At 37.9% G+C, this 24,790-nt stretch overlaps 1 protein-coding gene across 1 annotated transcript in view; it reads right to left on the reverse strand.

Moving 5' to 3' along the window:
- CDKAL1 (CDK5 regulatory subunit associated protein 1 like 1) overlaps positions 1 to 24,790 on the reverse strand; it is a 418,320-nt gene that overhangs the window by 17,716 nt on the left and 375,814 nt on the right. Inside the window, exons 14-15 of the mRNA XM_009637900.2 lie at positions 10,504 to 10,587; positions 6,842 to 7,006 (exon numbers count right to left, since the gene is read on the reverse strand). Coding sequence (XP_009636195.2) covers positions 6,842 to 7,006; positions 10,504 to 10,587 — 249 coding nt within the window. The remainder of the gene's footprint in view (positions 1 to 6,841; positions 7,007 to 10,503; positions 10,588 to 24,790) is intronic.

The following is a 24,790-nucleotide window of genomic DNA, read 5'->3' on the forward strand; positions in this document are numbered from 1 at the left end:
CCTCTATGCGGTGCAGAGGAATATTCTGGAACAATGAACTACCTTCTATTCCAGTTTGCTACCCATCAAGTAATTGTTGGCTAAATTAAAATGTTCATAGAATTACAGAAGATAAGGTTGGAAACAAACTTAAGAGGTCACCTAGCCCATACCCATGACCCAAGGCATGGGGTCTACATCTCAAGTGTTTCTCACAGATATTTGCTAAGCATGTTCCTTAAGAGCAGCATTGATTAAAATTCCCCAAGCACTACAGGCAATCCAATCTAGCACTTATCTAAACCCAGCAGGAAAAACCTTTTCTGCCCATAAGAAAGAATCCATCCTGAATTTCCAATTCTAAGCTGAGAAATGTTGGGCTTTCAAGTAGAAGAAAAATTCAAATCAAATACCCCCCCAAAAAAGCAATGTGGTGCGCAGATAATGTGTAGATCATGAAAATCAGCATCTAAGGAACAGCACATTTCAATGTCTGTAATTTTTTTCTGGGGTAAATGAGACTTTTGAAGGTCCTTTTTAGAAATGTCCATAGATGGCATTGAGCTCCACTCTTAGGATGGAAATTTTTCTTTTCTTATGTTAACTTTATACTGACCTTAGGGAAATAACGAAGGAAAACATAAGAAAAAAAGATTAATTAAGAAAGATTTAACATCATCTTATAGGACCTCTATTTACAACCAGCAGGGAACATGAGTAACACATTAAATAAAACAGATTAATACATGCAAAAGCACTAACTATTTGTATGCCTTGCACCACAATCCATTGTTTCAGAGAAAGAGAGAGAGAAAGCAACCGAGCCAACAGAAGGTATGTTCCTAGGAATGCAAGAGTACCAAATATTGTACCATATTTTCATGAAGTATTACCTGAAAACTTCCCCACATGTTTCTCAAACTGCTCCTCCTTGGACACTGTGATGCAAAGATCCCTTTGCAAAGTAGCCTTCCAAGAGAGCGAAAATGTGTATTTTATTTTACTTTATCCTTCTTCCTTGGAAATTTCAATCTTTCATTAGCATTCTCATACTTTCTACAGTTTCTGCTTCTGTAGTTTTATGAAAGATACCTCTCCTCACACCTCTATGCCATTTTTTGATCCAAAATTTGCTTCCTCATTCTCTTTTCCCCCTACATCTCTAGTTCCTGTTCAGGAACCAAGTTTTCCACCACTTTGAAATTCCAGTGTATGTCAAAATTGTGCCTAATAATTACTTGAGTTTTATGCACATCTTCCACATTTCTTTCCAAATCCTTGAAGGAAGTTTCCAATGCAGAGATCTCAATTCTGCCACTCTTTCTTTCATTTCTGTTCCAGCAGAAGACACTTTCTTCCCCCTTCTCCACTTTATATTGCCTGCAACTGAAGCACCCTTTCTACCTGAGATCAGAGAGTTCCCTGTAAGCTATGCTTTGTTGATTCTTCTTTCTGGCAGGCTATAAAGAAGGGTTTGATATATGTATCTTTCCTGTTTCCTGACATCAGAAAAAAGGCTGGGTAATGTTCAGAGGTCATCTTTTGCTAATGTAACTAGAAAATACTTGTGGCTAACTGGAAGACCAGGAACATAAAGCTTCTTCAGTAGTATCCAGAAGTACAATGCTACAATACCCTACTGCAAAAAATGAAGGTAGGACAGAGAAAAAGGAACAAGCAGACTGACCAAGCAATTGCTTGCTAACTGAAAATCACTGGCTCACTCCTCATTTCCCCCGAAGATCCCAATGACTTGAGTAACTATTAGCTTAACGGGCCAACTGTGGATATTACCATGGCCTGGGAGTCATAGAGACGTGCACCAAGATCTCAGACTCACAAAAGGAGATATTGCAAATGGAGACTGCCAGCAGGAGTCATTCGCAGGGGAGGTGTTAGACATGGACAACGTTATCACATAAACCAGCAGAAAACGGATAACTGAAAGATGTACCTACAGTGGTTTGAAAAGAAAGTCAGTCATAGATACATTATAAAAACAGGAATTATGAACATAAAATGATGACTACATAATTAAGTAGCCTGTTAAAATTATTTTTTTTCTTGCCTTAATTTTCCATCTGATTAAAATTTCCCACCAAAGCCCCTCAGACTTATAGGGCTTTGATTTTGGCAATGCATTACAATTCTGGCAGGTAGCCAGCCTTTTATTTTTATCCCTCAGTCCTTTGGTCTCTTCTTCATATATTTCTCATCTCTCAATGTTGTTTTTTTTTCTACTCACAGAACATATGTAAACAACTAGAATTATTTTTGGGCTACAGAAGCATAACATAACTCTATTTCTGTTTCTAACAAGAGATTATATTCTTGCAGATTCTTCTTTTTTTAATGATTAGGTTTGGGCAAACATTTGACTGTAAATGGGTTATATTTATTAGGCATTTTAATTTATGCTGTTGAGAAACTGTCAAGATCCCTAAATATGGCCAAATAAAATTAATAAAAATAAAAATATTAAAATGGTATTTTAAAATTAAATGACATTCAGACTGTTGCCATACACTGCTGACTTTTCAAAAATATTTATTATCCAGTGACAACGTACTCAGTACTATGCGCATTGCAAACCCACCTCCAAAATCTCAAAGAGTGCTTAAGAACACAGCAGACACACTGAACAGCTCTACTGAATCTCAAAATACTGAAGTACCATCCTTAGTGCTTTGTCAGCTCCAAGCCTACCTCAATGAAAGGACATCACATCTGCAACACGTACATCTTATTTTTTTCCTGTGAAACTTAGTAGAACTGATTCTTGATCAAAGGTTAGAAATATTTATTCACTGTTATTTGTAACTGCAGTTAGTAACTCAGGATATGCTTGTTTTGTCTGAATGATCACATTTAATGTTACTGTCAACACTTTTTAATGCCCAGTCCACATACATCCTATGTTAGATTTGCTAGAACCAAATCCAAAAAATCCTTTACACATGTGTTCATGCTTTATTGATTTCAACTTTCACCTATATACCTGCTGCTATATATCTTCTAAACCTTGTTTATTACTGAATCAGCAACTGCACATTTTAAACCCAAATAAATCTGCAGTACATTTAAATTTCTAAGTTAATTGAAATTTCCAAATGTATTTGTCCCCCAAACCAGCACAGTAAAACTGTGCAACTTGGAGTCACTTTTGAGTGGCTTTTGTAAAAAAATCATGCTGAAGTAAAAAAAAAAAAATAATCCTGGCTAACACCTGTGCATTTTAATGCTTAATATGTCCACTACAATCAGTATGTCTGATTGCTTTGACAGCTTTTTCACCTAAGCCACTGACTCCCAACATTCGTGTCCTTCCTGTCCCAACTTCTGTCACACAGCCTAACGCTACTGAATGTCAAGACCTTATTCTACTTAGTCACAGTTTTTCCCTTAGAGAATATAATATCTGCTAACAAATTCTACATCATTAATACATTAATACACATTAGGCATATTTTTTCATATACTGAAAAAGCATGATAAAAACATATGCTAGGAATATCCTGAGTTAATTCTATCAATATTTCTCTGCTTCTTATTTGGCACAGATATACAATGTGTGACTATTTTATAGAGTTTGGAAATTTTCCTTTGCATGACATTTTTCATTCCCTCTTTTCCAGTCAAATCTGTTGATTCCAGTTGGTGAGCTACTTCTTGTATTTCTTTGGACCAATTTGTCACCCCGGTCATGTGGTCAAAATGGTAAAAAAAGGGCCTACAGTTGTTCCTTCCAACACACCGTGTTGCTTGTGGTGCTCCCCCTGAACTCATCAGAAGAAATTATGGAGGACATGTAGCAGATGAGAAAGAGAACACAATTGCAGATAAGCTCTGATCCTTTAGAATGTTCTTCTTTCTTAGGGTGGGTTTGTGGCTTGGTTTGACATCCTCACATTATAGTGCTCTCAAATTTTAGAACTTAATTTTTTTAGCCATATGATTAATTTCCTTAAAAACCATACAGTTTTGAAAGCTTTCGCTCTTTCTGTGAACATTCCTCATTAGAGAGAGGTACAGCTGTGATGTATTTTGAAACATCTTTTATTGTGTCCTATGCAAGCTAATGAAAATACTGTTAATAATAGCAAGCGATGCCTAGGATACGCTACAAAAATAGCATCTTTTTAAATGCGGCAGACTGTCTACAACCAAGTTACAGCCCTGACTCAGCAAACTATCCCTCTTCATCACAGTACTTTCGCCACATGCTGAACTGTAAGGTGTGCACTGCAGCCTCAGTAATTTACACGGTCCTTAGGAAAGAGCCAAGTGCTTTGTTGAATGGGAATGGACCGAAGCATATAAACGTTTTACTGCAGTACAGCCCATTATCTCATTCTTTTGATCTAGATTACCTTGATCTACATTTAAATTTGCGTGCTTGTCTAAACTAGATCTCATTATGGACCCGAAAACATAAAGAAGTTGAAAGGAAGTCATTCCACAGACATGGTGCGACTAGAGGCGCACTAGAATCTTACCCAGCACTGCAGAGAGCACTCGAGCTACAGGATGCTGGTGGGTGCCTAAAAGAGCTTCTGCCCAGAGGACAGCCATGCTGAGCAACAGAAACATGCCTGGTGTTAAAAGAGCCACCTGGCAGCTGGCTGCTGTCCTTTCAATCCTAGGAATGTAAAGCAAGCCCTAATTCTTACTCATTTGTGTGCAAAATGGGAAGGAGAAAGTGAAAGGGCCACATGTGTTTTCATTTTTTGCTTTTATAACCTATTTTAGGTACCTTTTCCTTCTCTCCATTATATAGTTTGATAGCTTGATTTGACAGAAAATTTATCCAAGGTTTTAGTTCTGCATGCTGCCCTTTTGAAAAACTGGTGGAGACCCCTGGGATCTTGCTGAAAATCCAAGATCTTTGGCTACCTTTGAGGGAGTATCTGAATACGTACATTCTGAGTTGTCTCCTTCTTTCCTCAACCTGCAATCTGTGCACATAACAAGCTATAAAAACAGTCATATGACGTATGCTGCCCCTTTTATCTTGCTCATGAGCATCTTAGGTTAGAATTACATGTCTCAAGCACATCTAGCAGGAAACGTTTCCCAGCAGTCCAACCATATAAAACAACATAAAGAGCACCTTTCACCCAGCCAAAAAACAACAGTGACTTTTGTGGTGAACATTTTTTTTCCTGGGAACCTAAAGTAAGTTCCTGATTTGCCACTTAGATATGATTTGTCAGGAGACACTTCCCACTTACAATTTCAGTTCACAGTCTATATATTATACATTGGCCAAGAATGATTACAAGCCTTCAGCTGTAGCTTCCCTGTACAAAAAGATGTCCCATTTACTGAAGTATTGAGATTCAAGTTTCTTCCAGAAAGCAAAAGTTCCTAACATGTCCAGTGGACCAAACATAACTCCCTTGAAGGAGCACTGGCAGCCACAAAAGTCATGAAAAGCAACTTGCCTTATCATTTGCTTGCTGTAGCCATTTCCTTAGGCATTCAAGGTAGTTGTTCATATCTGCGGAAAGGGCAGGAGCAGATCTACTCACAGGGCAGGAGCAGATCTATACATCTCAATGAGTTCTTACGGAAATTCTCAGTATCCTTGATTTTATATAATTTTACCTCTCATTTTTAAAGCACAAAATTTCAGTCAACAGCCTGCTTGCTTGTTCCCATGCTACAAGCTTCTGGCAGCACGTACTCCGTTTAATGACAGGCTTGGTTCTGTTCCAGCAGATTATTAAAAAAAAAAGTTCTGATGAAAAAATGAGATGCGTTTAAACAGCTACGTAGTCCAATCAGACAATTTGAGGGTTTTGGCTGTTTCTTTCCTCTTACAGACCCTTATCAGGCCAATATACACATACATACAGACAGTATTCAAAGGAGAGTTTAGCAACGTGTTTGTGCTTAAGTTTCATGATCTTCCAAACACATTACAGTAGGTGCATTATTGTTGCTCGGCGTTTCCACAGCCTGGTTTATTCAGGAGACCACGCAGCTTAGCTTAACACTAGTCATATAAAGGATGTATTGATTATTTCTTTTAAATACGACTACTTAGAACTTTAACAAGGATGCATATATACTTTAATACTTGTCAACAATTTACTGTAAAAGCAGCAAGGTGGTTGATAAACTGCCAATTATCCTTCTTCCATGTGCTAAATTATTGCTACATATTTTTGGAGATACTCACAACAGTGCTGGAGAAAGGACATCAAATGATGCTTAGAAATGTGATACACATTTTCATTTCACACTCCATCAGTTTTTACAACTAGAGCTCCATGAAATGTATGAGAATACTTGGCTAACAGCCATATCTACTGAGGTGTAAAATAAGGATCAGATCTCTTTTTAAAGGAGTTTCATTTTCTTTACATGACTAAATCAGATGTTGACCTTTTTCCAAAATATATTGTAAATATTCCGTACCTCTAACCATCATTTAATTTTGAATCTCTGAACCCAGTTTTGACCTGTTTTAACGGACATGTAATCAATACACGTTTTTAAAACAGCTTTGTAAAGCAAAATAAACAGATTCATCCTTCCACTATACTAGAACTGAAATACTTTGAACTATATAATCACTGGTGTTAAATCTTTTCAATTCTAATAAATTCTTTCTTCATCTTGCACCCTGGAACAAGAAACAAGTGTATTATTGCCTTCGCAGTCAGCAAAGTAAAGCTATGGGCATCAGCAAAAACATCTTTTAAATTCAGATTTCAATCTGTCAGGAAAGATTAAAGCTTCATGCATACATAAAAGGGGAACTATAAAATGATAACAGATACATAGCATGGAATCATTATGCTTGAACAGCTGCTGTTTCACCAGTGTAGTAAAGCAGAAAATGTCTTTTACTCACCTCTGTTAAACCAGAAACTTCTCCTTTTGCTAACGGTCTGGTGATGGATGCTGTGTAAATTCTGGCATCTGACACTGGTTGTCCCTTCATAAAATGTTTCCCAGCTTCATAAATATTCACTTCTACCATCTTACCCATTAACAGAGGATCCTTTGGCACAAGAACCTTTCAAATAAAGACAAAGACATAGTTACTAAATACCACAAAGGACATTGGTGTCTCCAGCTTCCACTCGGAGAACAGATTTTTGATAAACATCAGAGCAAATCCTAAAACTCTGAAATTTTAGTCACCAGCATACACTATCACCCTGACACACTTGACCAGTAACATGTCCAGCCTGCATTCTTCAAGAGCTTTGTGGTGTTAGCTCAGCTCTCTTCAACTCCAACTGATTCAGCAAGTTGTGTTTTTTGATTGATGACAAAGCTGGGCCTGAGATGCAACATTTAAATCCAGACCCAAACAGTTCCCAAGGGTACTTGTATTACACGATTCTAATAGACTGCTGTAAAGCTTCCTATTTTCATATCTATCCCATGATACTTTTTTAAAAAAAAAAAAAAGCTTTTAAATCTGTAAATGCTTCAGGACAGAAATTACACCCTTGTTTCTGTTTGCACAAGCCCTTATTTTGATTGCGCAGGTCTTTTGCAGCTGAGATGCATGATTGCCAATGAATGCCTGTAAAAATGGATGAGTGTGTTTCTTGGGTCAGCAACCCTTTCCTGAATTTGCACAACCATGGTATCAGACAGCCCCATAAGAACTTCACAAAAAAGACACCACAAAGCAGACGTTCCTAGGTCATGCGTGTTACAAAAAAAGAGCCCAACATACAGGAGCATCATTTTTTGCTGGAAGAACAAATGGTATGAAAAGTCTCTAAAAATAGAGAAGTTGTTAAAAAAGAAAAGCAGATTCATTTCCCGACAAACAAGGAAAACCTGAATCACAAGGACTCATCTAATCACATTTACTTGAAGCTCATCCACACACAAATGCAAGCTTTTCAAAGATGATGAGCACATACGTGTATCTTGATTTTTGGATGCTGAAATTGAAATGTCTTAAAATGGCTTTTAGACAGAGGATTTTCAGAGGAACAGTGCCAACCACATTTGGAGAGCATGCCGTTGCCAAACAGTGCCTCTCCACTTTCACCTATCGCAAGTGTAGGTTGTCCCACTTGGAGGAAATCATCACCAGTAGTTTCCCTTTTTCCCTGAAGGCTCAAGGTGTTCATGACTCTAGGAGTTTCCAGATCCTAGGATTCTGCTGAGCTTCCTAAGCATCTAAGCAGCAAACGCAGAGCCAAGGTCCTAATGCTGAGACAGTATTACAGTGTGACTGGATCACAGTTCTTCCCACATAATTCATCTTGGGCAAATTTAAATCCAAGGAAAATCAGGTACCTAAGAATCCCTGGGCCTGTGACCTCTGTAAATCTTGGTATCTCCATATGCGAAATGGCAGTAACTAAATATAAATCCTCAGGGGCAGACATGCGTAAGTGACTGCTACTTCAGAAAAAGAAAGAGGTTAAATGAAAATACCTGGGAGGCGCTGTAAACTACCAAGCAGCCAGGCTTGGCGTACATTTTTTGGATCTAAGTATTTGTCAGGAAAAAATCCCCAACCATATTTCTAAGAAACAAAGTTATACCAACAGAAAACCTCATCTTTGGTGATGTTGTTTTGGCAAAGTACCCTTTGGTCAGCTTAGACTACTCTGTTCAGTGAACTACCTTAAACAACAGCACCAAAGCCTCCCGTTCTACCAGGCAGTCTGTTAGTGTAGCTCTATCGATATGGCTCTAGTGGCACACTCTTTTAACATAGATGAGCTTAGTGAAGAGAGAATAGGTCTGATAACTATTTGAGTTAACAGAACATTACACCAGGACTCTGAGTGCCAGCTTCCAAAGTATAATACAATATTTAGTGACTCAAAAGTGGTTTTCAATTTACTGTCATTAAAGTCACTGCTATTAAAGTTAGTCACTAACACTCGCGCTTACCTGGGCAAACAGTAGGATATTACCCTTGTCAAACAAGCCATGCATAAGATTTAAGGGAACAGACAAACATTTTCATAATGGGAAGTATTTCTTCCATAATAAAATTCAAAATTACTCCCTATGTTATTTTTTGTATTTCATGTATTCTTTAGAAGTCCCAATCAGGAGCTCTCTCAGGTGCTGTACGAACACCCCATAAAACATCAACACTTTATTTTTGCACATACTGCTTTTCCTTTAATTAATGAAACTTTCATAAAACAAGCACTGACACTAAAAAGCCCCAAGCAATTTCTTTTTAATCTCTATATGGAAAACCATGTTCCTCAAATCTGACTGATAAGCTACAAAAGCAAGGAACAGCAATATATAAGACTTAGACAGAGGTTAGAGGTGCAACAAAAGAAAAAAAAAAAGAGATTTATTGAAAAAAAAACTAAAGAAAAATAATTAGTGAACCAGGTATCTAATAGAAACAGATTAGGGCCAGCTGTGTCAGGACAAGGGGTAATGGTTTTAAACTAAAACAGGGTAGGTTTAGACTAGATATAAGGAAGAAATTCTATACAATGAGGGTGGTAAAACACTGGAACAGGTTGCCCAGAGAGGCAGTGGAGGCCCCATCCCTGGAAACATTCAAGGCCAGGTTGGACGGGGCTCTGAGCAACCTGATCTGGTTAGCGGTGTCCCTGCTCACTGCAGGGGGGTTGGACTAGATGACCTCTAGGGGTCCCTTCCAACCCAAAACATTCTATGATTCTATGATTCTATGATTTCAAGAGCAGTTATGTTACCTACTACTAAGCATAAATAAATAAATAAATGCTGTAACATAATCCTGAACCAGAAGAAAGCACTATCGGTGACTATATAAACAGGGCCATCATCAAGAGCCTCTCCAGGTTCAGACAGCTGAATAACTAAAGGTAGCAAAACTGTAGACAGCTCAGTGCAAGAAAATGGAGAACAAGCCAAAGGCAAAACCAGAATGAAATCATGATGATTCAGAAAAGCCAATTTTATTGTTTTTCAGCGAGTCATCTGCTTTTGAGCAAAAGTAATAGTTTTGTGAAACAGATACTGTATTTCCTTCTTAGCTCAAAGATAATGGTTCTGTGTGGAAAGAATTCATTTTCAGAAAGTACCTAGAAGGAAATCAACATATCATGCGGACTGTTAATCTAAAGAAGTTTCTGACCCTTCCTATTGTTTGAAATTATTTTTTTTTTGCAAATTGCATTGCCTGAAAGGATTTTCTGAAAGAAGTATGGAAATTATCAAGATTCAACTGTTCAGAGAGCAATGCTTTGAGGACACAGAAATTAAAATTACTGCAATAATGAACAGCTTCTTAATTCAAATAACTTTTTGGATATATAGCACATATCCTCCTCATGCTATATACTCAAAGAGCTACTGTGTATTTCATAACTTAATGTCAAGTAAATTGTATTTACAACACAGAAACAAAATATCTTACAAACAAGTCTTGAAGGTCACACCTTTCCTGGAAAATGTTCTTACTTCTTTACTTTTTTTTTTTTTTTTTTTTTTTTTTTGCACTGTGGCATACTGTGTTGCTGAGATTATCAGAAAACTAAGACAAAACAAAAAGATGTTATTTTGTTTATTTAACCATACCTGCTCATAGAAGGGATTGTGAGCAACATAGTAATTGGAATCAAAGGATTCTTCTGTTACCAGAACTCTTTGCTTCTCACCAACCTGGAAAAGAAAAGACAAGAGAGATGACTCAGAAAACAAAAATAATGAATTACACTGAGAAGAGAGCTGTGACTACAAACAAACACTCTTAGCAGAAATAATCAAATTCTCTGAGGAAATTCTGTGTCAGCAAGAAAGCAGGGCAGAGAAAGCCCTAGTTCAAACTGTCTAAAACTTGCAGGGTTAAAAGTCAGAATGCGGAGGGCTAGAACTGTGCTACTGTAATGGCTTAACATGAAAATCTGGTTCAGAAATATAAACCGATTTTTACTCATTAACACAGTAACAAATAATACTGTCAGATGTGCACAGAGTCCATTATAGCTTCATTCAGCTAATGATAAGAATCCCCTTCAGTATAAAATTCTTCAATCAGTCACAAAAAGGGTAACACTGTGCCCCAACAACCCTATGACAAATAAAACAATTAGCAGCACCCGAGAGAAGCAGGGAACTATAGCACACTACACAACTTCTAGATGCCATCAAGCTCATCTATTTGCCTTTTCTTTTTTTTTTTTTAAAGCCACACTTGTTATTTACAATGATAGGGCATCTCTTTATCCCTTCTTGGTGATTTCACTAAGCTGTACTGATGAGATCACATTGATTTCTATGACAGTGGAGTCAACACGGCATATTACAAAGACTCAATGAAGAAGAGTTTTCAACAACTCACAGACACAGCAATATTAAAGGCCAAATAAACACTGGGCTAAAGAGCCCAGCATATCAATTATACCTCCCAACTTCCAAATGCACTAACACAGTTTAAAGGAAGCACTAGTTTTACAGTTTGTTAAATTGAAGACCCCAAGACAAATCAGTTGCACTTAGTTGTCAAGTAAATACGAAACAAAATCTGATGTTCCCCAAAGCTCAAAATCCTCTCCACAACACCTTTTGATTTTGCCCATTACTGAGTTGTATAATGAAGTTTATAGTCTAATTTCTGCAAACCTTGGAGGGCATTTAGCTCACATTTTTAGTCTGAGCCCATCTTTATTTTTTTGCATCTAAACATGTCCTGGACTCTTTCCAAACTATTTGACAAATGCATTCTGCAAATTACATCTGTCTAGCGAGCTAAATTTACTCACTGCTTTTATTGATGTCACTGTTTTGAGAATCAAAAATGGTTTAACATTTACTCCAAATTTTTAGTATCCGTGAGCAAAGCTGAATTCAAGACCTTTGCCCCTCCCTGAAAGACTTCCACCACATCCTAGTGGCAAGTATTATGCAGAAGTTTTAAGGCCTCCACCATAAGGTCCACGTAATTAGCAAGAAGATGCAGATCAGATAATAATGTTTTGATTCTTTGAGGTGCAAGCAGTAAAAGAGAAGATTAGGATTTTCTCTAACAGTCAATGGCAGAAAAAAGAACATCAAGAAATAAGAACAGCAATTATCACATCTGCATTACAGTATATATATATACACTGTATGTATGTGCATATATACACACACACATATACACACGTGTTACGTATATAATTCTCCACTCACCCAACAGAAAGACTTTATGGAATAACTCTTGCCCTCTCTTCCCTGTGCACGTACCTGGAGTATTCCCAAAGTAAACCCTGGAGAGCAGGGGAGACAGCGAGCACCCAGCTCACCTCCCCAAAGGCTGTTAGAGTTAATTCCCCAGGGCCACAGGTGTGGGGCACACAGCAGAAGGGGCACAAGCCCCAAGTTACAGACCCAGTAACAGAATCCTAATAGTAGAAAAGATGCATATTTTTGCATACTTTTAAGATGTGTTTAAGAGTTGTTTACAGCACATTTAAAATTTCCATTCTTGTTTCTCTGGGAAGCCTGCAATTACAAATAAGAACAGATACAGCATACTCAAATTTAGTAACCTAAATCCAGTGTAACCATTTACCATTCCCCTAAACAGTAAAGTGTCTTTTTCTTTCAAGAAAACTGTTATTCAGTTCAAATCCCCAGAGTTTTGCAAACACCTGTCAAGGAGGCACTGGAGATAACTACGCCAGTAATAAGATTACAGGGAACATTTCCCCTGAATGGACAGGTTTTGTTGTTTCTACAATATTTGAGACCATAGCTTTTAAAATCAGAACCCAGTATTTGCTGTAGCACTACAGTACCGAAGTCTCAGATGTCAAGCAATATTATGAAAAAGAGGAGGATGAAATATTAGATAAGCAACATTCATCCTTGGGGAAATGTGTTACCACTGAAAAGCACCAAGTCATGTCCTCACATTGTGTTCATTATTTACCAATATCATAACTTAGCAAAACCATCTCAAAGCAAAACTGGGTCTGTAATTCATTTCACAATTGTCTTGTGGTTGCCTGGTCCTCTGTGGTCATAACATTCTGCCTTCGTCGTCTCTATGAATCCTGCCTGTGAGGTAGTCTAAGCTACACGTGTTATCTTCATACTCTCAGATGACAGAATGGCAAGCGGGATATGGAAAAAATAGTAATAATAAAAAAAATAATCAGAGGGAAGAAGAAAAGAACACCTGTGTTTGATCATTTGATATAAGCAATGGTTTCTTCATAGACACATTGCCAGTTTTTCTTATCTTTGCTTCCATGAGAGAAAAGAGCTCAGGTCTCCGTGTCTCAGTGGGCCAGACTGAGCTTCTGGGCTCAGAATTTCTCAGGAATGGAAGGAAATCAGGAAGACTGAATTTGTCACATCACATCAAACCTGTGGCATTAAAATTGAGTACCAGAAGTGCAGAGGAGCCGAACAGCCTATACCAATTCACAGTATGTACATACATCAGCACCCACACACCCTCACAAGACTAAGATGGCATACTGTAAGGAGAACAGGTAAACCCAGGAATTGTTCACTTGCTCAAGGTACTGGATTTGTAGCCTTCGCCAAGGCTGAGCTCACAGAGGAAGAAGATATTCAGCTATTTGCAGACTCTTTTGCCATAACAACAGAAAAGGAAAATTCCATTTAATGAGTTAGGCCATTGGGTATTCATGATCTACAAGACTAATTGGCTACACACATTTGTAAGACAGAAAATGACTATCTATCCTGCATCCAAGTATAATTAAAAAGAAATGTAAGTATGCAGAATGCAGCTTTGGTATTGAAATTTGTTCAAGAAATGGAATATGTCATCATTTCTGCAATTATTCCCCTGGGATCTCTAAGTGCCTAAGTTTCACCTCTCTCAGAAAGAATTTAAATATATGCAGAAACCAGACATGATATCTAATAACAGTCATAATTATAATAACCTTTGATGATTTTTTTCAGGCATGTACCAGCAGAAGTAATTCAGTATCTTATTTTTATTCCTATTCTTTCATCTGCTTCCACAGGTATGCACGAGTTCCAGCTCTCAGGGAACTACAATTCTGACAAAGCATCTGGAACTGAGGAAACTCAGCCTTGGCATCTCGGTTTGGAAAGATTCCTGTTGAACCAGGACTTTTTTTCTTTACGGAGGATATCACGAAAATAATAACAAATGACAGCAAAAAACTTGCCTGGCAACCTCCCCCATCCCAAGGTAGACTGGTCACATCATTTACACAAGGAGAATTTGTTTTCACCGAAAATAATGCAACAAGTGCTGCTGGTCCTATCACTTCCTACACTGCAACTGTTGCCAGGTAGTTTGTAAATTTCAGAATTAGTAATCAAATCACTTATGAACTTTTATTTCATTTTCATTTATCCTACAGGAAATTCTGACATGATAATTCTATAACTCAGCTTTTTCTTTATCGAATACCATAAAAAACAGTTTTTCCAGCTGGCTTATTTTCTAAAATGAATGAACGCTAAGAAATGTCAAACATCCTTCTTGGCTGCAGTCAAAATTGGTTTGTTTTTTAAACCAAAACTGACTGAATCACATAAAACACAAGACTGATTTTTAAATTCTACAATAGTATGGGTGCAAAAGACAGGCCCTGTTTACATGCTTTCATAGAATATTGTTATATAACATCAACAACAGCCTGCTGTAATTATACTCAGGTAACCTATGCTCCTAATATTTTTTTTTTTTAGTTAATGAAAACTATAATTATTCCAGTTCGATTCTTTACTTGTTACAGCCAGAGCATGTGGCACATGATCTTTCTTACTGTTCTTTTATCTGAATTTTGCTAGTTCTGTTTTTAAGAGTTTCTGCTTGGGTAAAAAAAAAAAAAAAAAATAATCACTGTAATTCTATACTTCTCCCGTAGAAGGTGGCACACTGCACATACAGCCATGTCCATTGATTGACAGTTGCCAACGTCTCCTTTCAGGTGGAGTTTAGTTCATAGTGGAATCGATGAGCATCTCTGCATTCGCGTTGAAGGAGGCTGGCTTGGATTCTGACCCCAAACATTGCGGACCATACTTAGTACAAGGCTTGGAAGCCACACAAAAACTTACTTTCCTTTGTTATTTAAATACATCATAAACCAGGCAATAAAAAATGTCACAGTTTATGTGTGTATGTTTTAGCAGATTATTCTGATGTACAGAGTATTTCTGGTAAACACGCATATTTTGACCTTTACTAAGTATAACGAAGTTTAAGCAAAAGTAGTTTAGAAAGCCTTCATTCTACATCAATTTTGGTATATTTCTCTCCCAATTTTTCTGTTGTGGTCTCAATATTTAAAATAAATTTTAATAATTATGCAGATGCTGTGTCCTTCTCTATAAAGTAGAGAAGAACTGCTGGACCTACTTTTTATGAACCACATCAATCCTTACGTAATTAGTAATTAGCAGCAAAATTTTTCAAAAGTTATAATTAAGCATTTTCTAAGCCTTCTATTTATACATTGTAGGTGTTTTCTCCTCCTGACACACAAGTCTAGGTGTACCACAACCTCCCTGTAAAAAAGACAAAGTTTGTGGAAACTTACGCCATGGTCCCATTTTGATGATACCAGAATGCATCTGTTTCCAAACTCTCCTTTATACTGCTTTTTTCTGCTATTCAGCACTGTTCCTCCAACATTTAAGGTGTACATATATCTCCCTTTCTGAAGGTAGTACTGGAAACAAAGAATGGACTTGTCTTGGAGCTTTTTCTACAGTTTTTAGGGTCTTAAATGTGGAGATTGGAAAGCAATAACATTAAAATGGTTCAGCTCCTGATCACGGCAATTTATATGCCAGGATAAAAATACTTTTCTAGTGTACAGCACAGACAGCTGCCACTTTACTAGGGCTTATGCTACCACTGCTGTCCAAATCCACATGGGTAGGTGCCTCCTTTTTATTATGTTCCCTTTAGTGCATAACCCTGTACGGAAATGCAGCATCAGAGTAACATTAATATTTAGAGTCCTGTACCTTTTACATCATACAAGCATCAATCAGATTAATCTTTACAGGGTCTGGCACATTTTACACCTGAGGAAAGAAACAGAGAACCTGACCACTCCAGTGGTCCAGAGTAAGCAGCAGAATTCACCACACGGATTTCATGTATTCCTACTTTCTCCTCCTAAACCTGGACGATGCTGCCTCAGTCCCACAATGCAACTACTTAGCAAGGAAAACAAAATTCTCAATCTCTTACATAGGTCACGAGCTATGTATGAACTACAAATAAATCTGTTAAAAGACAGTGGATATTATGGGTCCCACTATCCGTACCAGACTGTTTTGTACCGTGTCCAGTGTGGCTGAAGTTTACCATTTCACACTTGCTGTGAGTCAGTGTTTTTCCCTTACTTACATTGCTCAGGTTTTTTTGGAGCCTTGGAAACAGCACTGGGTGGTCATCTTCGCACGTAGGAAAGTACTTAGCTCTTAACTGGAGAACTCCAGAATCCCAAGTGAAAAGCAGCCAACTTTCATCAAAGGTGTATCATTTCACTGTCAGCCAATACAGCTGACTTTTGTCAAACCACCATTATTAAACTGCCCATCTTTAAACAAAGCCGCAGGAATTTTATTTTAAAAGGATTACATAAAATGTATTATTTATAAAATAATATATAAGGAAACTGCCCTTTTTTTGTTTTTTTGTTTTAGGCATACACACTTCAGATGTACTGCTCTTTCCACAGCATCATTCAAGAATTCAGAATGGACACAGGCAACGGATGCCCATAGGACAAACTCTTTCAACCATTTTCCAGGCTGACTGGAGGCTGTGCAAGCAGGAAGGAAGGATTAGGTATAAATTAAAGACAGCCAGCTCTAATAGTACACAATGAGCATAACAAAAAAGCGCCTCAGCCCTTCAGCAGCAGGCAATGCAGCTCATTAAAAGCAAGTGAACACCTCTTTGGTCCACTTATGAATTTGTTGGCATAACTATGGGGGAGGGAAAAGATAGGAAGAGAAGGAGGCGAGAGATGGAAATAGACTGCTTCTGCTTTCTTGGCCCATTGCTCACGCTTCAGGGTAAATAGATCCTTTCTATTACTGTGCACCTGCATCTGACTGCTTCATTTTGATTTGGTCTCCCGCTGTGAAAATGTAGCTTCTTCCAGCACATACAAACCCTGCCATGCAGCTCAGATGAAAATCATATTCAGAGATGTGAGCGGTGACCTAAAAATGACAACTGGTCCTCAAAATATCAGATTCCTTTTAAATTCTGTAAGTTTGCCTTTTGCTTGTCTCTCCTTTTCATTGCCTAGAAAGGGGATAATAAAAGTAGCATGTTGACAACTCTGTCATGTTACCTTTCTAAATTTGATTAACTGTGTACAGTATTATAAAAGGAAAATAAGTTTTCCGCAATGCAAGCTATATACATTGCCTCTTAAAGCAGTCTCTCTCGTTTGGATCTTTCTGTTGTAAACCTGGGCTTAAGCAGTAAAAGGATGAGGTGGCAGAATCGGGTTTTATTCCGGATCCGGCACAATGTTGCTAAGGGACTCTGGCTGTTTCCCTCTGCTCTCTGGAACTCTGTTCCCACATGTGCAAAAATCCAATTCTGATTATTACACAGCTCACAGAGTGGTGACCGCAAAGCTGGGGAAGTTGCTATAGCAATATAAAATACTCTATGCAGAAGCGGTATTTGAGACTATCATGTAGCATGAGCCCTCAAGCAACTGCCTTAATGCAATACTGGCAAAAGCCTCTCCCCTCGTTTTTCAGATGATCTAACAAACCCCATAAAACTATGGCAAACACCCACAGAAAAAGTCTAAATGAAAAGATCCGTTCAAAATAGGAACAAGAAACATCTGAGTAGGTGAAGTATGTTTAAGGTCTTCCTTTCACACCCATAACAGTTCACAAACAAAATAAAAAACTAGACAGTCTGCCCCTAAGGCAACCTGACATTTAAAACATAAGTATAGGAAACTATGCTATTAATGCTGATCTTCTAGAATGGAAAATGGAGCTTAGAGGAATCTTTTAAAAATATTTGCAACTTCCAGCCAATTTGGCAGTCACATGGATTCTGGTAGCATGAGTAAACAAATATTTGGGTTCTTTAAATTGTATTTTGCTTTTTTTTTTTTTTAACAAGCCTGTGGTGAAGTGAGGCTACCAAGCTTAAAAATGTGATGGTCTTTGTTAGGAAAGGCCGTCCTGTCAGCTTTTTCAGTGAAATTATTTAAAATTATTTAAGATTGGCTGCTTTTGTTGGAAGCAATTCCTTAAGATACACTGCATATTTCCAAGTGATTTAAGCACAATATGAAGTGGCCGTTGCTAGGGCAACAATATGCAATTCCTGTTTCAGTGATCTCTCTTAACAGCTGCATAAGCCCAGACAAGTATCACTTCTATGAGAATTTATAAATCATCTTGGTAAATACCCTATCAAATAACTTCTCCAGAAATTACTTCAGGAACTTGCAATACCAAACTGTTTTCTCAGACTAAAGTCTTGTCTACACTACGGGAAGAAAACTGCTCCCCAGTGGCTGTGCCAGAAGGGTGTTGATGTAGCACAGACCGATGCCATACTGCATCCAGCACAGAGTCAGCATCACCAGCTGTTGGAGAGAATCGCCAGTAATAATAAAAGGCCCTAACATAAGCCCAACTTCAGTAAATCGCAGGCAGGACTGCACGTTGCTGCCTCATAGATGGGAGAAAGCAGGAAAAAAAGCTGGGAGTAGGTGAAAATACCGGATGCCAGAACACAGAAGACAAAGTGAAGGTAGCACCCACACAAGTCAACAGCCAATAAAGTCTTCCCTGACGTGATACTGGAATCCCCACAGTAAGACTGGATGCTCTTAGAATACATCTGTAGCCTGATATTTTTTAATCATATACACCAAAAAGACTGCTCCACAAAGTTGGGCTTCTCTCCAAAATACCAAAATAATCTTTCTGCTCATCCTACAGCTGAAGCCAGTGTTCTCTGCTCATCTCATCTGAGAACAAAGGAAGAGCAGATGGGATAAGACAGAAAAAGCAAAGGTCCAAAATGATCCCGTACACAAACCCAAACCCAGCTCTTCCCCAAAATCCACTAAAAGCTGTATTAATACAATAATTTAACAAAATGCAAAATGCGTAACATAACATTGTTGCAAGTTAATTAACTTAGAGTACAAAATGGTGGCACTAACTGAAAGAGTTAAAAAAAAGGGTATAAATATTTATCAGCTTTCTTTTCAAAAGAATAATAAAACTCCTTTGCATACATGAATCACAGGCTACTAACAAAAGCATCTGAACATTGTCAGAAGCTGATAATGTTAATGAGGACAGGATAATGATACTATTTTCTTTTATTTTGAAGGTAGCCAATAGATGATCAAAAATTACACACTTCAGGGGTTTTCTTCAATCTAAGGCAAGGTAGGACCCTAGAACTGCTGACACTTCTAGAGGCATAGTGCTGAATGACAAATAACATCAAGGGCTTACAGAGGGACCAAAGTGAATGATTCATTAAAGAGTAATAAATGTAGTGTGACTTCATGTTGTTTAGAATTTAATAGTCACTACTGTCAAACTAGTTGTGATGCATTTTACTGTTTTTAAACAGTATGCCAATTATTTGCATATAAAAAAGGTAACTGAAAGAGCACCTCTTCATTAGCATACTAGAATAATAATTCTGTCCCATTCTTTATTATCCATTAAAGGAAGTTAACAGAGATCAGTTCAAGAAAATCATAAGATAAATCAATTCTGTTCTAGAAGAAAAAGAAACGAATGACTATTGACTAAGTTTTTCTAATACCTTCTTTATAACCTACTCAATTCTCAAGGCTATGCATAAGGCACCACAGAAATCTCCGTTGTGTGCTGTTGTATAGGCCTCAGCACACTACCTTTTGCAAGACATCAGAAACAAATATGTCAAATTAAAGGCCTTGCAACTTTTGTAAGTTCTCTTCCACACCTATACCACTGTGTGCAACCTTCTCTTTAAAAAAGTCCTTACTTAGCCCAGGCAATAAGAAATACTTAAAAATCGGAAGACTCTAGGGGTTTCTACAAACTGTCAAACTAAGAAGTAACATCCTATGCTGTAGTTGAATTTTAACGAGACAGAAGTGAAACAAGCTGTACAATTTAATTGCAAGTGAAATTAATTATTGAGATGGATCAACAAGAAACACGCTATAATCTCTAATGCAGGTGTTGAGAGCGTATTATAAACCTTCTTAAAAAACTAGTTTTTAATAAAAAAATTACAGCTGATCCCAATATTTTGGTTGCAGTTCTGTGCATATCACATCATTAATCAGACGACTATGTTCTCACAATTCCAAATGGAGTGTATCGGTCACATTATCAATAAAACCAACACATGGTTTGGATACATACACTAAACAATACCTAAGCTAGACAGGCCTGAAACTTCTTATGGTACAAAGTCTTTGCTAACAGAAGAGTAACAGGAAAAAAAAAAAAAGATGCTTCAGCAATTCTGTGACAGATTTTTTTAACCCCCTATGTGGGTATGGTGAGAGGAACAACACTAGATTTAAGTGTCTTCAGTGTACATGAAAATGGGGATTCAGATGAAATTTTACACATTGCTCAACAGTCTTGAATAGTCAAGAAAGGAGTGGCTCTGTCTGTCTTTACAGTCTTTGCCAACCATCCTCAAAGGAGGTTGATAGCTGTGAAACAGGGCCTCAAGAATAAAGGATCTTCTTATGCCTCTGTGACAAAAGCCTGCACATACAAATAGAATATGCCATGTAAATACAACAATTCTCCAAAGAAAAAGCTTTATTTCCAGTTTCTATTTATGGTCATTCCCTTTTGTAAGTAAACTGCAATTAATCACAGTCAAAATGCAGCATAAAATCAGAGGCATAGGAAACAAATCACCATTAATTAAAATAAATGTATTAATGAGTGGGTCATACTAGGCAGAAATCACTCTTGTATTCCCACAACTGCTGTGAATCCTGTATTCTAATGTTCTCAAAGCCAGACATATGAATGTACCAAAATTGTGTGGAAACACTTGTGAGAATAGTCCATACATTTCTTTTTGCCCTTGCCTTCATTCAAAATTGGATCATATCAGAAGGTCAGCAGTAGGCAGCATTTTATTGTCCTACCCTGCCCCTTTTCCCCTTCTGCGATTCTGCCTTTCAGAGTATTATTTTCCCCATACTGACTGGAATGAAAAAGCTGAGTAAGACTAAACCATACTCCCACTCCTGAGAAAAACTCTTCAGCAAGTTTAGACTAAAACCTCAAGAACAGCTAGAACTTCTCCTAGCTTCTTTCCTCCTTCTGCCTACATCTTACTGAATTGCCTAACACATAATTTTATCTTACTTTTCTACCATGCCTGGCTTGAGACAATTGTTCTGTTTATTTTCCCTGAAAATTGCTCTACTCCTGACGGGGCTCTATGAACACGCCTCATATGTGCAAGTGGAAGCACAAGCCACTGCTTTAGTTTCATCCACATTGAGATGCTCCAAGTATAGAGGTGAAAAAGTGATGTCCCTGTGAAAAAAATTAAGCTTACTGTTTTCCGCTTTCAAAATTTATGCCCCTTTCCCCTTTTACACCTCTCTGCTGTACACCAGTAAGGGCAACAACACAACAAGCAGCTGGTTTTCAATGGCAAAATGCCAGTAATCAACCTAAATTACCTTTTAAACAATTGTGATGGGGCACAAAATGAGCCAGTTCTAGGTCGTCTTAGTCACTCTTACACTTTAAGAGCTAACTACGAATTCTCCAAAGAGAATGCTGGATCAGAATCAGCCTCTCATAATTTGTGTTTTATATCTATGTCAGAAGCAGGAAGAAGAGCATAAACTAGTTTCTGTGAGGTGATCACATAGAACAGGTATGTAAGACGGGAGAAAAGAATGATATTTAGATTTTACACTGTTTCGTGCAATCGTGAAGACAAAGTTGCTTGACATAATAGCGATAGATGGCTGGGTTCATCAACTATACTGGTGAACAGGTCTGGGCTGATGCATGCTTCATATTGCACAAGCAGAAAAGATTGCCAAGAAAGCCAGCATGCGGTCTAGAGTTTTATTATGACATACTATACTATGGCATACCCCATCCCTGGAAACATTCAAGGCCAGGTTGGACGGGGCTCTGAGCAGCCTGTTCTAGTTAGCGGTGTCCCTGCTCCTGCGGGGGGGTTGGACTAGATGACCTCTAGGGGTCCCTTCCAACCCAAAACATTCTATGATTCTATGATACTAAAGAAATGGGAATGAAGCTTACTGTCTGAAAATAAGAAGGCTCCTGGCTAAACAATTTTAGGACTGCTTCTTTCTCCTAAAGGATGTGGCAGAAATGGCACCACAATTTACCATGTTAAAAACGTCATATCGTCACATAAACTAATTACTTTGATCAGTTCTAGCTAACATTAAATTTTAGCCAGTATCTCCTGCATCCAACTGACTCTCCACGTATGTGCACTGTAGCCCTTCTGTCTCTCCCAGTTATTCCAGTAAAAATGATACAAACACCTCAGGGTCACTTGGGTTTAAATATTTGTAATTGCAGAACTTTGAAACAAAAGGAACGGGCCAATGTAATTACTTTTTATTACTTTTTTTAAGATTGTCTATTTTTCATTAAAGATTAAGAAGAAATTATGTCTTTTTTTTGTATTTAGGCTTGGACAAACTTGATATTGTCAGAGCTGAATGTCAAGATTTTAAGACACAGCTCAATTATAAACATCATACACTAGCGACTTGATTGGTGGTTGGAACCAGAAAATGGTGATAAAGGAACTGTGCAACACAAAGGCTTTGCACCAGTTTTGTGAAATTAAAGGGCACACCCCACCACCCTCATCACCACCAGCTTTTAGTTTAGCAAATCACAACACTGGCAGCTTCAGATGCAACAGCAACACATATCCATGTTGTTAGGGATATGGTAAACCTACTGCTTTGGGTACCAAAGATCAGATTTCAATACCATCAGAAGCAACATGATTGACCATGCACATTTTCACACTGTTTCTACCAACTTGGGGCACGCTCAGGGACATTCCCCATCTGATGAAAGAGGAAAGGAGGCTGTGCTGATTCCAGACTGTTTCCAGTGAGCCAGGCTGGGAGCCAACAGCAAGAGGCTGTCATAGTAGGGGACAGGATTTCTGTGGCATGGTGGTGAGAAGAAACCATGCCATGCTTTAGAAGCTATTGCAACAACCCCTTGAACTCAGCAGATGTTGCCTACTACCACATGCTACAGGATAACTTTTGCAACTTTGATCCATGTTATACAATTAGGGCAGGGTTATCTTTTTCCCTAGCTCTCCTGCTTGTTGCATCGTTATTTAAACTACAGAGGCATAGCGCATGAATATTTACTACTCGTGTATGTTATCATTAATAACCATGCCTATTACAAGTCTTAGAAAAGGCAGTATCAATATGAAAACAGATTATTGCTTAGAAAGCCTATATTTCTAGCACAGCCTTAGCATTCTAGATGAGTATAAATAATAAAACAGATACCTCCCAACTCTTAACATACTTGGTTCAAAACCTGTTAACAAATGAGAAGAGAGTCCTTGCCTGAAGAAGTCATGGAGTAACAATTTTTATCCGAACAAACAGAAACTCCACTCAACCTTCAAACCAACACTTTACCTGTGATTATCAGCAGCTTCATCGTTAAGTCAACATGAAGTTGGGCATATTCTTATATTGCTTTTTTTTTTCCAAGATCATAGGTTGACAGCTTACAGACATGTTTACCAAAAACCTGCCATTTTATACAGTGTATTTTGCTATATTCCATTATGGTTGAATGCCAGTAGGGACAGTAGAGCTTTTGCTATATTTTGAGAGGAATGTTGTTAAACTTAATCTCTGAAGAGTGCTTCTGATAAAGGAGATACCTGCCCTTTCATTTGTTATATATAATCAAGGACATAATTTCTTCAGTTATAACTGGCCACATTTGTATTTGAAGCCCTTCAAAAATACAGTTTTTAATTTTTGTCATAAAAATTCTAATCCTTTAATAAGTTTTCCAAACATTTTTCCAAGTTCCTTTAAGCTACAATGCAGTGAGATAAGCCAGAGCATGGGCCACAAGTGACCGGAAGGTTCTCCTAAAGGCAGAGAAAATGCTCCCAAAGCAAGAACTCAGTCTAGGTTTGTCCCAGGTCTATTTCTTTTTATCAAGGCCAGATGGCAAGGCAAGAGATATAAAGGCTCATGACTGCCAGCACATAGCAATCCTCACAGACCAGGAGCCAGTATTTACAAATGGCACTAATGAATGGGACTGATTAAAAGAAAACAAGGACTTAATACAGAGGCAAGGAAGGTGAGGGGGCCTAGTAAGTCACGTAGTAATTTCTTTGTCATATAAAGAGTCCATTGCTAAAAAGGGGCCTTTAGGACTCACAGGTTTACCTCTTAGATGGTTGGTACTGGTAATAATTGCTCACAGTTGATATTCCCTCTGCTCCAGGGTTGAACAAGAGGTAATGCCTCACTTTCTAGGAAATTATTCATGACCCAGCTTCAGTGAAGAAGAGGTTAGCCTCTCAGAGAGCTTGAGATGAGTTATGTGATCCAAACTCAAGAGACCATGAAATAAATGCAGAACCTGGGAGAGAGGATATGCCATTTCATTTATACACAAAGAGAAAGGAGATTGAACAAGGAAAGAAGGCGGCAACACAAAATCTGTTTATGAAAGAAGTGGATCAAGTAGAACAGAGTATCTGGAAGGGCTTTTTGCAAAATACAGATCAAATAGCATTATCTGCTCATACTTCAGGCTTCTCATGCATCAAGTATAAATTATTGCATGGAAGAGAAGAGGCTTTCAG

This window comes from Egretta garzetta, unplaced genomic scaffold (genome assembly GCF_000687185.1).
Source record: "Egretta garzetta isolate BGI_Z169 unplaced genomic scaffold, ASM68718v1 scaffold14, whole genome shotgun sequence".
Taxonomy (NCBI): domain Eukaryota; kingdom Metazoa; phylum Chordata; class Aves; order Pelecaniformes; family Ardeidae; genus Egretta; species Egretta garzetta.